General features: G+C 45.7%; 1 protein-coding gene across 5 annotated transcripts in view; it reads right to left on the bottom strand.

Moving 5' to 3' along the window:
- LOC310705066 (uncharacterized protein) overlaps positions 1-12,829 on the bottom strand; it is a 137,372-nt gene extending 124,543 nt beyond the window's left edge. For 2 of the 5 annotated variants that reach the window (XM_083499407.1, XM_083499408.1), the window contains exon 1: positions 12,750-12,797. Coding sequence is in view for 3 of the 5 variants with exons in the window: in XM_083499410.1 (XP_083355536.1) it covers positions 9,720-9,802; positions 10,745-10,826; positions 11,029-11,430 (567 nt within the window). In the remaining 2 variants the exon portion in view is untranslated. Of the gene's footprint in view, positions 1-9,719; positions 9,803-10,732; positions 10,827-11,028; positions 11,522-12,749 lie in introns of all 5 variants that reach the window. The other 3 variants (XM_083499410.1, XM_083499406.1, XM_083499409.1) reach the window with 3 other exon arrangements.
- Positions 12,830-16,461: the final 3,632 nt, after the last annotated feature.

Raw genomic sequence — 16,461 nt, 5'->3', positions numbered from 1 at the left:
GCAAGGAGATTTGGAGGAGGATGAACTAGAGATAACAACTGCTTTCAGACTTGGTAGGAAGCAAAGTGTGAAGCCAAGGGATTGTCTGATCACTTTTAGAACCAAAGAGGAAAGAGACAAGATACTGGATCTTCATTACCAAAAAGCCTTGGTAATTGGAAACACTCAAGTCCAAATCTTTAAGGACATCCCTAAATACATCTTGGAAGTGAGGACTTTTTATAGAGACTTGGCCAATTTGTTGAGGAAGAACTTTATACCTTTCAGGTGGGAATTTCCACAGGGGTTGTCCTTTAACTACAAAGGGAAGAAAAGAAGAATAAGATCAGTACAGGAAAAAGAAAACTTCTTGGAGAGGAACCTAGAGGACCTACAGAAGGGTACGGTGGGCCTAGCAAGAGGAGGACAAGAATCAACACCAGAAGGAGGAGGGCTAACAGATATTGCAAATCTATCATTTGGATTACCACAACCGCCAACTGAAGAGGAAGAAAAGCTTGGAGCAGTCGGAGGGTCAAACATCTAATAAACAAAATGTCGCTGCAACTTCTTAGTTGGAACTGCAACGGTTTGAACCATCCCAGGAAAAAACGACAAGTCTTTCATATTTTGAAAAGGGAACAACTGGATCTGATATGTCTACAAGAAACCCATATAACCAGAGCACACAGGAAACTGTTGGTGAATAAAAGATTAGGACAAGAATTTATATCTTCCGATAAAGTAAAAAAGAGAGGAGTAGTGATTTATGCAAAAGAAAAATTGGACCCAAAAATGAAATTTAAGGATGAAGAAGGAAGATATTTGGCAATCGAAGTACAGATTCAGGGAGAAAAGTATTTGATAATTGGAATATATGCACCTAATGATGGGAAGGCTGAATTTTTTAAGAAGTTGCATGAAACCCTATTGGACTACCTTGACTGCAAAATAATATTGATGGGGGACATGAATGGAGTGGTCTCCACAAACATGGATAAGGCACAAAGACAGACAATTTCTAAAGAAGGAAGATTACCAAAGACTTTCTTTGAGATGACGGAAAACATGGACTTGATTGACATCTGGAGGACAAAGAACCCTCTCGAGAGAGAGGGAACCTTTTTCTCGGAATCTAAAATGACATGGACAAGAATCGACCAAATTTGGGTATCTAGTGTGATGGCTACAAAGATAAAGAAAGTAGAAATCTGCCCAAAAACCTGCTCCGACCACAATGCAGTAAAGATGGAAATGAAAATGACAACAACTGGATCCTTTAGATGGAGAATGAATGACTCCCTATTTAGAGACGAACAATTCTGTAAAAAGGCCCTAAAGACATTGAAAGACTATTTTGAGATAAACCTCAGAACAGAAGTGGAAAAAAGAACAATCAGGGACGCGAGCAAAGCCGTGATGCGAGGCTTCCTGATACAACAGAATTCAATTAAGAGGAAAAAGCAAAATGAAAGGAAAGAAAGAATTTTAGAGAAAATGAAGGAAGGAGAAAAGAAATTGAGGTCTAAACCAAAGTCTCAAGAAATACTGAGAGAAATAAAGTATTACCAGACGCAATATATGGAATTGACAAATCAAGAGATAGAATGGAAAATTAAACAAATGAGACAAAGGACTTTCGAGTTAGCAGATAAATGTGGGAAGCTTCTTGCATGGCAATTGAAAAAGAGGCAAAAATTGAATACAGTTACTTGTTTGGAGATAGAGGGAAAGAACATCCATAAGCCAAATGAGATAAGTAATGGTTTCCAAAGCTTTTTTAGGAAACTATACACACAAGGGCCAGTGAATGAACAAGAAATAGATGAATTCCTTAAAAATCATGGATTACCTAAAATTTCAGAACAAAGCAAATTGACTTTGAATGAGAAAATAACAGAGCAAGAAATAGAGGAGGCCATTCAAAAAGCGCAATTGGGAAAGTCTCCAGGACCAGATGGTTTGACGGCTAGATACTACAAAGCTTTGAAAGAATGTTTAGTGCAACCATTGAAAGAAGTTTGTAATGAAATACTGGAGGGGAAAAAGGCACCTGAAACGTGGAAAGAGGCTTTTATTTCGCTTATACCAAAAACTGAGACTGAAAAGAACCAGGTCAAGAACTACCGCCCGATATCATTACTAAATGTGGATTACAAAATATTTGCAGACATTTTAGCAAAAAGATTGAAGAAAGTACTGATAGGTGAGATTCATAAGGACCAAGCTGGCTTTCTCCCGGGAAGACATATGTCTGATAATGTGAGGAACATAATAGACATTGTGGAACTGCTGGAAATAAACATCAACAGAAGAGCGGTTTTGATTTTTGTGGACGCGGAGAAAGCCTTTGACAATATTTGCTGGAGCTTTATGAAAAAGAATCTCCAAGGGATGGGGGTAGGCCAAGGTTTTGAAAATGGTATAGGTGCAATATACTCTGAGCAGAAAGCAAAGCTAATTGTGAATAATGTGGTAACGGAAGAGATAGCTATAGAGAAAGGAACACGACAGGGATGCCCTATCTCCCCTTTACTTTTTATACTGGTCCTGGAGGTCTTGTTAAATATGATTAGAAAGGACCAGTTGGTTAAAGGAATTCAGCTCGGAGTGAAAGAGTATAAACTGAGGGCATTTGCAGATGACCTAGTTTTGACTCTACAGCAGCCAAACACTAGTACAAAAAGAGTTTTAAAACTGATTGAGATATTTGGTCAAGTTGCAGGATTCAAATTGAATAAACAAAAAACTAAAGTGCTGGAGAAAAATTTAACAAATGAGGAAAAAGAGACATTTCAGAAGGAAACAGTTTTGGAGATAGTAAAAAAGGTGAAGTACTTGGGGGTGAACTTGACAGCTAGAAATGTGAACTTATTTAAAGACAATTACGATAAATGTTGGACAGAAGTTAAGAAAGATCTAGACATATGGTCAAGGCTGAAACTTTCCTTGTTAGGCAGAATTGCTGTTATTAAAATGAATGTATTGCCTAGAATGTTATTTCTGTTTCAGACACTACAAATAATAGACAAGATGGACTGTTTCAAGAGGTGGCAGAAAGACATATCGAAATTTGTTTGGCAGGGCAAAAAGCCAAGAATAAAATTTAAGACATTAACAGATGCAAAAGATAGAGGAGGTTTTGCCCTGCCGGACTTAAGACTTTACTATGAAGCAGCAGCGTTTTGCTGGCTGAAAGACTGGCTGCTCCTCGAGAATACAGACATTTTGGATCTTGAAGGGTTTGATAATAGATTTGGTTGGCATGCATATATATGGTATGACAAGGTAAAATTGCATAAAGGCTTTAAGAACCATATGGTAAGGAAAGCCCTGTATAATGTTTGGATAAGGTATAAAGATTTGCTTGAAAGCAGAACCCCCAGGTGGTTGTCACCAATGGAGGCAAAAGAGGTGAAAAAGTTGAATATGGACTCTAATTGGCCTAAATATTTTGAAATGATAGAAAAAGATGGTGAAGAAGTAAAATTGCAGAGTTTCGAGAAATTGAAGTTTAAGGTGAGAGACTGGCTACATTATCGTCAGATAAATGAGGTATTCAAACAGGACAGAAAGAAAGGCTTCCAAGTGGAGAAGTCGAAATTAGAAACAGAACTGTTAGAACCCAATACTAAAAATTTGTCAAGAATGTACAATTTGCTGTTGAAATGGAATACTCAAGATGAGATGATGAAATCTAGTATGATTAAATGGGCACAGGACATAGGGCATGACATTGAGTTTGCTGACTGGGAGCAGTTGTGGACCACTGGTGTTAAATTTACGGCATGTAATGCCTTAAGAGAAAACATTATGAAAATGATCTACAGGTGGTACATGACTCCGGCTAAGTTAGCAAAGATTTATCATTTGCCCAATAACAAGTGTTGGAAGTGTAATGAAACGGAGGGAACCTTCTACCACCTTTGGTGGACCTGCCCGAAGATTAAGGCTTTCTGGGAAATGATCTATAATGAAATTAAAAAAGTTCTGAAGAGAACCTTTAATAAAAAGCCAGAAGCCTTTCTCCTGGGTATGGTGGGCCAAATGGTGCCAAAGAAGGACAGGACATTTTTTATGTATGCCACAACAGCAGCAAGAATTCTTCTAGCAAAGTATTGGAAGACACAAGACCTACCCACGTTGGAAGAATGGCAGACGAAGGTGATTGATTATATGGGACTGGCAGAGATGACTGGCAGAATCCGAGACCGAGGGAAAGAGGCGGTGGATGAAGACTGGAACAAATTTAAAGTCTACCTTAAAAATTGTTGTAATTTGGAAAATTAGAGGATCAGGGTTATAAGAGATAAAGAACTACAGTTGTTTTAAATATCTTTTGGAAGTTAAATTTAAGAAATAGAAATAAGTGTAATATAAAAGGGTTGCTGGAAAATCTTGAAACAAGAATGCAGAAAAGGGGTGGTACGGGGAAGTCATTATTGTGTTTATTTATGTTTTGGTTTTGTTTTACTCTTTATTTATGGAAAAAGAATAAAAATTTATTATAAAAAAAAGAAAGAAAGCCGACTTCATAAAACTTAGGGAAGTGCTAGGTGAGATCCCATGGACAGTAATACTAAAAGGAAAGGGAGTTCATGATGGCTGGGAGTTTGTTAAGAGGGAGATACTAAAAGCACAACGTCAGGCAATACCAATGAGACGGAAACATGGAAGGTGCCTAAAGAAGCCAGGGTGGCTATCTAAAGAACTTTTAACTGAGTTACGATTAAAAAAGGATGTGTACAAAAAATGGAAAAGGGGGGAAACCACCAAAGAGGAATTCAAACAAATAGCCAGCACGTGTAGACACAAAGTCAGAAAAGCTAAAGCACAGAATGAACTCAGGCTTGCTAGAGAGGTTAAAAGCAACAAAAAAGGCTTCTATGGGTATGTTCGCAGCAAAAGGAAGAACAAAGAAACAGTGGGGTCACTCAGAGGAGAAGATGGTGAAATGCAAACAGGGGACACAGAAAGGGCTGAACTCCTCAATGCCTTCTTTGCCTCAGTCTTCTCCGATAAGGAAAACAATGCCCGACCTGAAGAATTTGGAGCAAATGATTCAACAAAGGAAACACAGCCCAGAATAACTAAGGAGATAGTACAAGAATACTTGGCCAGTTTAGATGTATTCAAGTCTCCAGGGCCAGATGAACTGCATCCAAGAGTATTAAAAGAACTGGCAGATGTGATCTCAGAACCACTAGCAGTCATCTTTGAGAATTCCTGGAGAACAGGCGAAGTCCCGGCAGACTGGAGGAGGGCAAATGTTGTCCCTATTTTCAAAAAGGGGGAAAGAGAGGACCCAAATAATTACCGTCCAGTCAGTCTGACATCAATACCAGGGAAGATTCTGGAGCAGATCATTAAGCAAACAGTCTGTGCGCACCTAGAAAGGAATGCTGTGATCACCAATAGTCAGCATGGATTTCTGGAAAATAAGTCATGTCAGACTAACCTGATCTCGTTTTTTGACAGAATTACAAGCCTGGTAGATGAAGGGAACGCAGTGGATGTAGCCTACCTTGATTTCAGCAAGGCATTTGACAAGGTGCCCCATGATATTCTTGTAAAGAAGCTGGTAAAATGCGGTCTTGACTATGCTACCACTCAGTGGATTTGTAACTGGCTGGCTGACCGAACCCAAAGGGTGCTCATCAATGGTTCCTCTTCATCCTGGAGAAGAGTGACTAGTGGGGTGCCACAGGGTTCTGTCTTGGGCCCGGTCTTATTCAACATCTTTATCAACGACTTGGATGATGGACTCAAAGGCATCCTGATCAAATTTGCAGATGACACCAAACTGGGAGGGGTGGCTAACACCCCAGAGGACAGGATCACACTTCAAAACGACCTTGACAGATTAGAGAACTGGGCCAAAACAAACAAGATGAATTTTAACAGGGAGAAATGTAAAGTATTGCACTTGGGCAAAAAAAATGAGAGGCACAAATACAAGATGGGGGACACCTGGCTTGAGAGCAGTACATGTGAAAAGGATCTAGGAGTCTTGGTTGACCACAAACTTGACATGAGCCAACAGTGTGACGCGGCAGCTAAAAAAGCCAATGCAATTCTGGGCTGCATCAATAGGAGTATAGCATTTAGATCAAGGGAAGTAATAGTGCCACTGTATTCTGCTCTGGTCAGACCTCACCTGGAGTACTGTGTCCAGTTCTGGGCACCACAATTCAAGAAGGACACTGACAAACTGGAACGTGTCCAGAGGAGGGCAACCAAAATGGTCAAAGGCCTGGAAACGATGCCTTATGAGGAACGGCTAAGGGAGCTGGGCATGTTTAGCCTGAAGAAGAGGAGGTTAAGGGGTGATATGATAGCCATGTTCAAATATATAAAAGGATGTCACATAGAGGAGGGAGAAAGGTTGTTTTCTGCTGCTCCAGAGAAGCGGACACGGAGCAATGGATCCAAACTACAAGAAAGAAGATTCCACCTAAACATTAGGAAGAACTTCCTGACAGTAAGAGCTGTTTGACAGTGGAATTTGCTGCCAAGGAGTGTGGTGGAGTCTCCTTCTTTGGAGGTCTTTAAGCAGAGGCTTGACAACCATATGTCAGGAGTGCTCTGATGGTGTTTCCTGCTTGGCAGGGGGTTGGACTCGATGGCCCTTGTGGTCTCTTCCAACTCTATGATTCTATGATTCTATGATTCTATGATTCTATGTTCTTCTCATTATAGGGGATCGGAATGCTAAAGTAGGGAGTCAAGAGATAAAAGGAACAACTGGCAAGTTTGGCCTTGGAGTTCAAAATGAAGCAGGGCAAAGGCTAATAGAGTTCTGCCAAGAGAACAAGCTGGTCATCACAAACACTCTTTTCCAACAACACAAGAGACGACTCTACACATGGACATCACCAGATGGGCAGAATCAAAATCAGATTGATTATATTCTCTGCAGCCAAAGATGGAGAAGCTCTATACAGTCAGCAAAAACAAGACCTGGAGCTGACTGTGGCTCAGATCATCAGCTTCTTATAGCAAAATTCAAGCTTAAACTGAAGAAAGTAGGAAAAACCACTGGGCCGGTAAGATACAATCTAAATCAAATCCCAAATCCCTTATGAATACATAGTGGAAGTGAGGAACAGGTTTAAGGATTTAGATTTGGTGGATAGAGTGCCTGAAGAACTATGGATGGAGGCTCGTAACATTATACAAGAGGCAGCAACTAAAACCATCCCAATGAAAAGGAAATGCAAGAAAGCAAAGTGGCTGTCCAACGAGGCCTTACAAATAGCGGGGGAGAGAAGGCAAGCAAAATGCAAGGGAGATAGTGAAAGATACAGGAAACTGAATGCAGATTTCCAAAGAATAGCAAGGAGAGACAAGAAGGCCTCCTTAAACGAGCAATGCAAAGAAATAGAGGGAAACAATAGAATGGGAAAAACCAGAGATCTGTTCAAGAAAATTGGAGATATGAAAGGAACATTTTGTACAAAGATTTCCATAATAAAAGACAAAAGTGGAAAGGACCTATCAGAAGCGGAAGACATCAAGAAGAGGTGGGAAGAATACACAGAGGAACTATACCAGAAAGAAATGGATGTCTCGTATACCCCAGGTAGTGTGGTTGCTGACCTTGAGCCAGACATCCTGGAGAGTGAAGTCAAATGGGCCTTAGAAAGCACTGCTAATAACAAGGCCAGTGGAAATGATGATATTCCAGCTGAACTATTTAAATTTTTAAAAGATGTTGCTGTTAAGGTGCTATGCTCCATATGCCAGCAAATTTGGAAAACTCAGCAGTGGCCAGAGGATTGGAGAAGATCAGTCATTTCACACGCTAGCAAGGTTATGCTTAAAATTCTACAAGGCAGGCTCAAGCAGTATGTAGACCGAGAACTCCCAGAAGTGCAAGCTGGATTTAGAAGAGGCAGAGGAACCAGAGACCAAATTGCAAACATGCGCTGGATTATGGAGAAAGCTAGAGAGTTCGAGAAAGATATCTACTTCTGCTTCATTGACTATGCAAAAGCCTTTGACTGTGTCGACCACAGCAAACTATGGCAAGTTCTTAAAGAAATGGGAGTGCCTGATCACCTCATCTACAGTTAGAACTGGATATGGAACAACTGATTGGTTCAAAATTGGGAAAGGAGTACGACAAGGCTGTATATTGTCCCCCTGCTTATTTAACTTATATGCAGAATTCATCATGCGAAAGGCTGGGCTGGATGAATCCCAAGCCGGAATTAAGATCGCCGGAAGAAATATCAACAACCTCAGATATACAGATGACACAACCTTGATGGCAGAAAGCGAGGAGGAATTAAAGAACCTTTTAATGAGGGTGAAAGAGGAGAGCACAAAATATGGTCTGAAGGTCAACATCAGAAAAGCGAATATCATGGCCACTGGTCCCATCACCTCCTGGCAAATAGAAGGGGAAGAAATGGAAGCAGTAAGAGCTTTTACTTTCTTGGGCTCCATGATCACTGCAGATGGTGACAGCAGTCACAAAATTAAAAGACGCCTGCTCCCTGGGAGAAAGGTGATGGCATACCTAGACAGCATCTTAAAAAGCAGAGACACCACCTTACCAACAAAGGTCCGTAGAGTTAAAGCCACGGTCTTCCCAGTAGTGATGTATGGAAGTGAGAGCCGGACCATAAAGAAGGCTGATCGCCAAAGAATTGATGCTTTTGAGTTATGGTGCTGGAGGAGACTCTTCAGAGTCCCATGGACTGCAAGAAGATCAAACGTATCCATTCTGAAGGAAATCAGCCCTGAGTGCTCACCGGAAGGACAGATTGTGAAGTTGAGGCTCCAATACTTTGGCCACCTCATGAGAAGAGAAGACTCCCTGGAAAAGACCCTGTTGTTGGGAAAGATGGATGGTACAAGGAGAAGGGGACGACAGAGAATGAGATGGTTGGACAGTGTTCTCGAAGCTACAAACATGAGTCTGACCAAACTGTGGGAGGCAGTGGAAGACAGGAGTGCCTGGCGTGCTCTGGTCCATGGGGTCACGAAGAATTGGACACGACTAAACGACTAAACAACAACAACAATTTTGGATGGCCATCTGTCTTGGATGATCTAGCAACGCAGGGGGTTGGACTTGATGACCCTTGGGGTCCCTTTCAACTCTAGGATTCCATGAAAACTGCAACTACAGCTGAATCCTACTGGCGAAATTCAGAAGGCTGGTGTCAGAGTTCTATGGGTAGGAAATCCCACAGTACACAGCTGGAGTTCACACTTTCTTAGCAAGAACACGATATTCACAGACTTGGCTGAGTTTCGGGCCTCATGAGAACAGCAGCTCATTCCCAGAGGGTCTGTCAGTTTGCATAATCTAGCAGAGATTCCTGCAACGCAGGGGGTTTCCTGGATTTGAGAGACAAGCAGGGAGGGGGGGCTTCTGGCAGAAGGAGAGGGAGCCACCGATGGCTCCTCCTTCTCCTGACTCACCTCTGCCTCTCGACTTCCCTCTCCCACTTGCCTCCTTCCTCTTCTGCCTCTGATTCTGCACTGCATTCTGCCACAGAGTCTCCCAGCTCACTAAGCCCTGTTACCCCTTTAGCTTCTGACATCTCCTCTTCCCAGGCTTCTCCCTCTGATCACTCATCCTTCTTCCACCTCCACTCCTTGGGCTCTGAGCCATCTTCCCTTCCTGGTTCCCCGGCTGCTTCCTCCCACCATTCCTCTGTGCCCAACCAGTCCATGACATTGCTCCATCCCTCGGCCTCTGTCCCCACAAGGCAGCTTCCCCTGACCTGATCTGGTTCCACAGCCGCTGCTTCACTTCTGCCCCCATGAAAAGGCGGATCAGGAGGTCTTGCTGGCATCCTTCCGCCACCTGCAAGAGAGAAAATGTAAACAGGACGCCAGGAGTGCCTGCTTCTTTCACAGGGGAAACAGGGCATCTCTAACTACAGATGGGCCTTTCAGAAAGCCATACTTGCTGAGAGCATTTGGATGTTTGTGCCCATTTCATATGTTAGATGTGCAAAAACCCATCTCCCCTCCTCTGGACCCTTGCTCCCAACTTTCTCCCCGCAAAACAAGATGAAAAGAATATCAGTGTTTATTAAAAAAAAAGGTTCTGTTGGCATAAAAGAGTCCCTGAGAAGAGTATCCTTGCAGAGTACTGGTGTAGCTGCTCTGTGAGTCGCCTACTGTGGTCCTCTAGCAGTTCAGACTGTTCCAGTAGCCGATGCTGAGTGCTTTCCTGATCCTCAGATCCTAGCTGCCCCAGCGTCACTGCAGACAGTTACAGCTTGCCACCAACTGGCTCCATACACCACCAGGACTCACCAGCTCCCTGCTCAGATGCTGTCAGTCGTTTTGCACTCTGCACAAGCTCAAAAACACTGGGCCCATAACCTGTCAGTCTGTGTAAAAAAAATAAAATGTTCTGACCTCCCTTTGTTGCCTCAGCCTGGTCCTCGGACACTTGTTGGCATAAAAGAGTCCACAAGAAGAGTATCCTTGCAGAGTGCTTTCTGCTTTTATTCTTAAAAGCCTTTCTGCAAAAGTGACTGACCAACTGTACACAAAAGCAACTGACCAACTGTACACACACCAACACTACCAGCTTTCACCAACCAACCAACCCAAACCAAACTAACATTTCTCACTCTCTATATACAACCTGGTGCAGGCCGCTGACTCATGCTGACCCAGCTTTTTAAGCATTAAAGAAACAGCTGCCAATTTTTAGCCGTGACAAAGAACCCTCAGATGAGCTGGAAAACCAACAGAACAAGACCAAATGGAGAAGAGCCACCTTCCTCCTTACCCAGTGGCCGCTCTCTGGTGTCCAACGGAGGCCTCTCTGCCTCACAGGAATCCAGGTCCATTTCTGCAAAGAGATCTGTTCCCTGAAAAAGAAACAAGGATTCAAAGCAGAGAATGGGGAGAAATATTAGTAAAAGAATGACAAAGACAAAATTATTCAGGGTGTTAGATCTCATTCCATGGATGCCTTCCCAGAAAACGGATGGGCCAACAGTAGAGCATTATGGGATGTTCTCCATCCTGTTTGGAGCCCCTTGGGAGTATCCAGAGGAACGTCTCTCTCACCTGCTTTCTCTCCTCTGCCTGACTCAGGAGGAAACCTTCAGCCAGGGCCACCGCCTGGGAACTGGTCTCCGCTCCGCATTCCCTCACCCAGCTCTCCATCTCCGGTGGAAGGACAGCCAGGAACTGCTCCAAGATCACCAGGTCCAGCATCTCAGCTTTCGTGTGCCTTTCGGGCTTCAGCCACTGATGGCAAAGGTGGTGGAGTCGGCTGCAAACCTCTCGGGGTCCTTTGGCCTCCTGGAAGCAGAACTGCCTCAACTGCTGGCTCTGAACCTCTGAGCGGAGGGTGCCCTCCTCACTCAGGATCTTCTGCCCAGAGTTTTCCCAGAATCCCCCACTGCTCCCAGTTTGGTTGACATGGCCTCTTCCTGCTTCAGGGCCAGCTGGGTCTTGCTCATCCATCTGTGCTCTCAGGAAGCCTCGGAGAGATTGGAAGGAACCCTTCGGTCTTCTGCCAAGTTCTGTCTGTCTGAATGAGAAGCTCTAGCAAATCCTACAAAGCAAATACATTGCTCTGTTACAGAATTTGTAGGTCAGTAGAAGAAAAAGATTCCCTGAGAAAGCATGGATGAGTCTTGCTGGGAACTAGGGCTGGACTGCACCGCATTCCAGACCATGAGCTATCTTTTTTGGGGGAAAGAAGAGTAGGAGGAGAAGAAATATGTCTCTAGTCTTCTAGCAATGCAAAATGTGGAGGCAACTGAAGGGATTAATGTGAGGTGAATCAGCCTGGTTTCTGCTGCCTTCCAGTCAATGCATGAAGTCTGAACTGACTGATAAGGGAGTCATTTGTATCTTGTGAATAATGGATGCTTGGCTCTAGTGGGGGTCCTCACCTGGGGGTCCTCAGGAGTTGTTCTCCCCCCACCCCCACTCCCCTGCTCCTGTCTCCTTTTCTTGCACTTGGACTCTCTGCTGCTCTCCAGACAGACTCCTGGGGTGGGGTCCCTTTTTCTTTGCTCTGAGGGCCAGGAATGTATCTCGCCAACCCCTGAGGGCCAAGTGGGTGGAGCCAAAGACATCTCCTTTGAAATTTAAGTGTGTAATTTAGTATTAGTATTCTGTTAGATAGCTTAACACACAGAGAGACATTGATGCCAAGGTCCCTGGAGGCTCAGTGAATAGCAGCGCCCATTTCTGGCTGCTTTGCCAGCAACCATCCCTTTGGGAGAGAGAGGATGTGGTCCTGGGATGCCCTGCTCTGGGTGCGAGGGGATTGCTGCAGTGGCCTCTGTGTGGAGCTGCCCTGGGAGACACTGGGAAACTGGTCCCCAATGCAGCAGCCAGACTCTGGGCTGGGATCCCTCTCTTTATTCCTGGCCTTTCTCTCCCACCTTTTTTTGGGGGGGGGGCTAGTCCACCTCCTCGTCCGGCTTTGGAAAACCATTTGCAGATGTTTCCTCTGTTGTGCAATGAGGCTGAGCGATGTCACACAGAGTTAAAGTCCCAGGGACTCCTTTGTTGAAAGAAGGGAGATCTTTTCTGAAGGGGGGGGGGGCGGAGGGTCAAATGAGTTTGGGATCCTCTGCTCTGCAGGAAGGAGAGCGTGGCAGACCTGGCCCCTCCCTGGCAGGACCCTCTCCTCCCTGACTTGGGGTCCCCCCCCCCCGCAGGAGCAGATCAGGCCCCCCAAGTCCCCTCCCCTGCTGCAGCCCTGGGACCCCCACCAGATCCCAGAGAGAGAGGAGACTCACCAGATCCCAGAGAGAGAGGAGACTCACCAGATCCCAGGAGGGGACAGCGAGGCAGCCCTTGCAGCAGAGACACAAAGCAACACCCCCCCCCCTTCCTTGCAGGAAAGAACTGGGGAGGGAGGGGCCTTGGCTCTGGAGGACCTGCCCCCCCTTGCTTCCTGTCCTCTCTAGGAAGGCAGCTCGGTTCCCTTTAACCCTTGCAATGCAGAGTCCATCCTGCTCAGCCCTCTCTCGCTTGGCAGAACCTCATATTCTTATTATTTTTTATGGATTTCGGGGGGCAGCTGCCCTCCTGGCCACGTCCATGCCCAGATATCTTTTTGGGGGTGAGGCTCTTGTCTGGACTTGGCTGGAGCATTAGGTTCTTAACCCGCGGTACCACTGTACACGATATTCCTGGTGGCCAGGGTGAGAACTTCAATACTACATAACACTCTGAGCATCTCCCTCCCTTGGCCAGAAACCAGAGGAAGAGCCTGCAGGGAAAAGGGATTTGCAGGAGGCAAGGAAGCTCCTCCTAGAATTCAGGAGAGGAGAGATAGAAGGGGATCCCAGGGTCATCTAGTCCAACCCCCAGCAAGGCAGGAATCTCAGCTAAAGCATCCATGGCAGATGGCCGTCCGATCTCTGCTGAGAAACCTCCAAGGAAGGAGAGTCCCCCACCTCCCAAGGGAGACCTTTCCCTGCCCAGCTGCTCTTAGATGTCCCTCAAGGCAGCGGGTCCTGAGTTCTAGCCCTGCTGAAACCATTGCACTGGCTGCCAAGGAGGAACCAAGCGAAGTTCATAATAAATAAATCCCATTCTCGTCATAAATGAGTAATACTTTCTCATGCATGTTGCTATGCAAACATTCAATAGTATGCCATTTCCCCTTCCAGAAATGCTGAATTTCTAACTCAATGGAGTAAAAATGGGTGATTGTTATGCTTAGAGAAGCTTTTAATATTTTATGGCCTATTGTGCTTTAATATTTTGTTGGAAGCCGCCCAGAGTGGCTTGGGAAAAACCAGCCAGATGCACAGGGTATGTATAAATAATAATAATATTAATAATAATAATAATACTGCTGCTACTGCTGGGCAGATAGGCCTCCTTCTTCAAATGGTTTTGGGTTTTTATCTGTGTCATTTTCAATTGTTATTGATATTAATGTTGTATTCTGAATTTTTGATCTTATGATTTATGTGGAAATTCTTTTCCATTTGGTTGTGTACCTTTGGATGTGCAGTGGTACCCCGCAAGACGAACGCCTCGCAAGACGGAAAACCCGCTAGACGAAAGGGTTTTCCGTTTTGGAGGCGCTTCGCAAAACGAATTTCCCTATGGGCTTGCTTCGCAAGACGAAAGCCCATAGGGAAATCTCCGGGGACCTCTTTTAAATGCTAGCGGTGGGGAGCAAAGCCTTTCCCCCCCCCTCCGGCCTTCAGAAGAGGTCCAGGAAGGCTGGCGGGGGCCGAAAGGCTTTGCTCCCCAGCGCCAGCATTTTAAAAGCAGTCCGGGATAGCAGGGAAGCGCTTCCTGCTATCCCGGACGGCTTTTGAAGGCAGGAGAGTCTCCGCCAGCAGCGGAAGCCTGGGCGCGCTGCGCGCAGGCTTCTGCATGCCGGCAAGTCTCCGCCAGCAGCGGCAGCGCTGCCGCTGCTGGCGGAAAGGTCCGGGAAGCCTGGGCCGGACAGCTTTTGAAGGCAGGCGGGGGGAGCAAAGACTTTCGCCCCCGCCAGCCTTCAGAAGAGGTCCAGGACCTCTTCTGAAGGCGTGCGGGGGGCAAAAGTCTTTGTCCCCCCTGCCTGCCTTCCCAGGGGCTTTTACATCGCCCCGGACAGCGGAGAAGTCCTCCGCTGTCCGGGGCGATTTTAAAATGCCGCCCGCCAGCATTTTAAGATCGCCCCGGACAGCGGAGAAGTCCTCCGCTGTCCCAGGGTTTTTTAAAATGCTGGGGGTGGGAAGAAAAGCCCTTGTCCCCCCCCCCCCCAGCCTTCAGAGGGGGTCCGGGGACAGACTGTCCCCGGACCTGGTCTGAAGTCGGTTTCCCTAGGAACGCATTAATTGATTTTCAATGCATTCCTATGGGAAACCGTGCATCGCAAGACGAAAAAACCGCAAGACGAAGAGAATTGCGGAACGAATTAATTTCGTCTTGCGAGGCACCACTGTGTTTTGCTTATCGTTTATGACTTTGGTAATGTTGGTAATTATGTAAATCTTGCCATAACAATAACAACAATAATTTATTATTTATGCCCCACCCATCTGGCTGCTGGGTTTCTCCAGCCTACAACAAATGATTAAAACTACATTAAAACATCAATCATTAAAAACTTCCCTAAACAGGGCTGCCTTCAGGAGTCTTCTTAATGTCAGAGAGTTGTTTATTTCTTTGACATCCGATGGGAGGGCGTTCCACAGAAGAGGCGCCACGACCGAGAAGGCCCTGTGCCTATCATGTTGTAAGCTGCCTTGAGCGTTCGTTTTAACGATGGAAAGGTTACAAATAAAATAAAATGATGATGATGAAGATTGAACAAATGTCTACGATTTCCCACAGGCTACTTTGTGTGAGGGAAACTGCGATCCAGGGAGTCTCTGGCAGGAGATAATGAGACAAGGAAAGCTTTATTTACAAAAAAGAGAATGGTGAAACAAAGTGAAGACAGGAGATGTGTTCTTTCAGATAGAAGTTAACTTATTACTTCAGCTAAATGTCTCAGGATTAAACACAGTTCTGCAGGCACAGCTTCTCTTCAACTCCCTCCTCTCAAAATCAGTTGTCACACTTCAGGGAGATGTTCAGGTTTCCAGAATAGGTGGTGAAAGGCTGAACTCTCTTTCTGCGGCTTCTCTCTCATCCCCTCCCTCAGTTATGAGAGGTCTTTCCGTGAGGTACTTTGGACACAGCCCAGCTTCCTTCACAGCGAGGGGCCACTTTCCCTCGCTTCACCTGAGATATCTTCCTTTGTATGCCAGACCCAGGGGATCCTCTCCGCCCTTGCCACGGACTTGGGAATCTCCTTTTCCTGGAAGATCTCTCTCCTCCTGACTGGAAGGAGACCCCAGAAGAAGAAGAAGAAGAAGAGGAGAGTCTTCCCACAGCTTCTCCCTCCAGCTTCTCTCCCATCTGAATACTCCCTCCAGACCCTCAACATGGTCTCCCCATCTCAGCTGTGAGGCTCCTTCCTCTGGCTCCATAGATCTTCTCCTCAGAGCGGAGGATCCACTCAGATCAGAGCCACTTCTCCCTCCCTCCCTCCCTCTCCTCATCCCCATCTTCTCCCAACCTTCCCTCTCTCCCATCTCAAATCTCCTCAGAAACGGCCCTCTTTATTTTCCCTCCAAAAGTGCTGGCGCCACCCCCCTCTGGGTAGCCAATCAGAAAGAGGCTCTGGCCCCCTGGTGGAATGGTGAGGCACTGCACCCCCAGACTCTGCTCTGGCTCTGCTGTCCGTCACAGCAGCCAGCTGCCCCAGCAGGCCTTGCAATCTCCCCACCGCTTGAGCCGTCCTCCATTGTCTCCCAAGACAGACGGATGAGGAGAGAGCCATTCAGGGGCCACAGGAAAGGGGCACCAGGGGCCGACAGAGGCAAACTGGAGCAGGGCAGCATCGCCCAAATGATGCCTACTAAATCCCCAAAGTTTGAGGGATAGGATCTCTCTCTCTTCCTTCTCAATATCAGTTATTTCTAGCTAAGAAATTGGGGGGAAGGCAGCTACTCTGTGTAGGGTTTATTGGGGATGAGATCT

The sequence above is a fragment of the Podarcis liolepis genome (genome assembly GCF_965112155.1).
Source record: "Podarcis liolepis genome assembly, chromosome: 4".
Taxonomy (NCBI): Eukaryota; Metazoa; Chordata; class Lepidosauria; order Squamata; family Lacertidae; genus Podarcis; species Podarcis liolepis.
The sequence above is the reverse complement of the archived record's forward strand: the minus strand, read 5'-3'. Positions and strand labels throughout refer to the sequence as shown.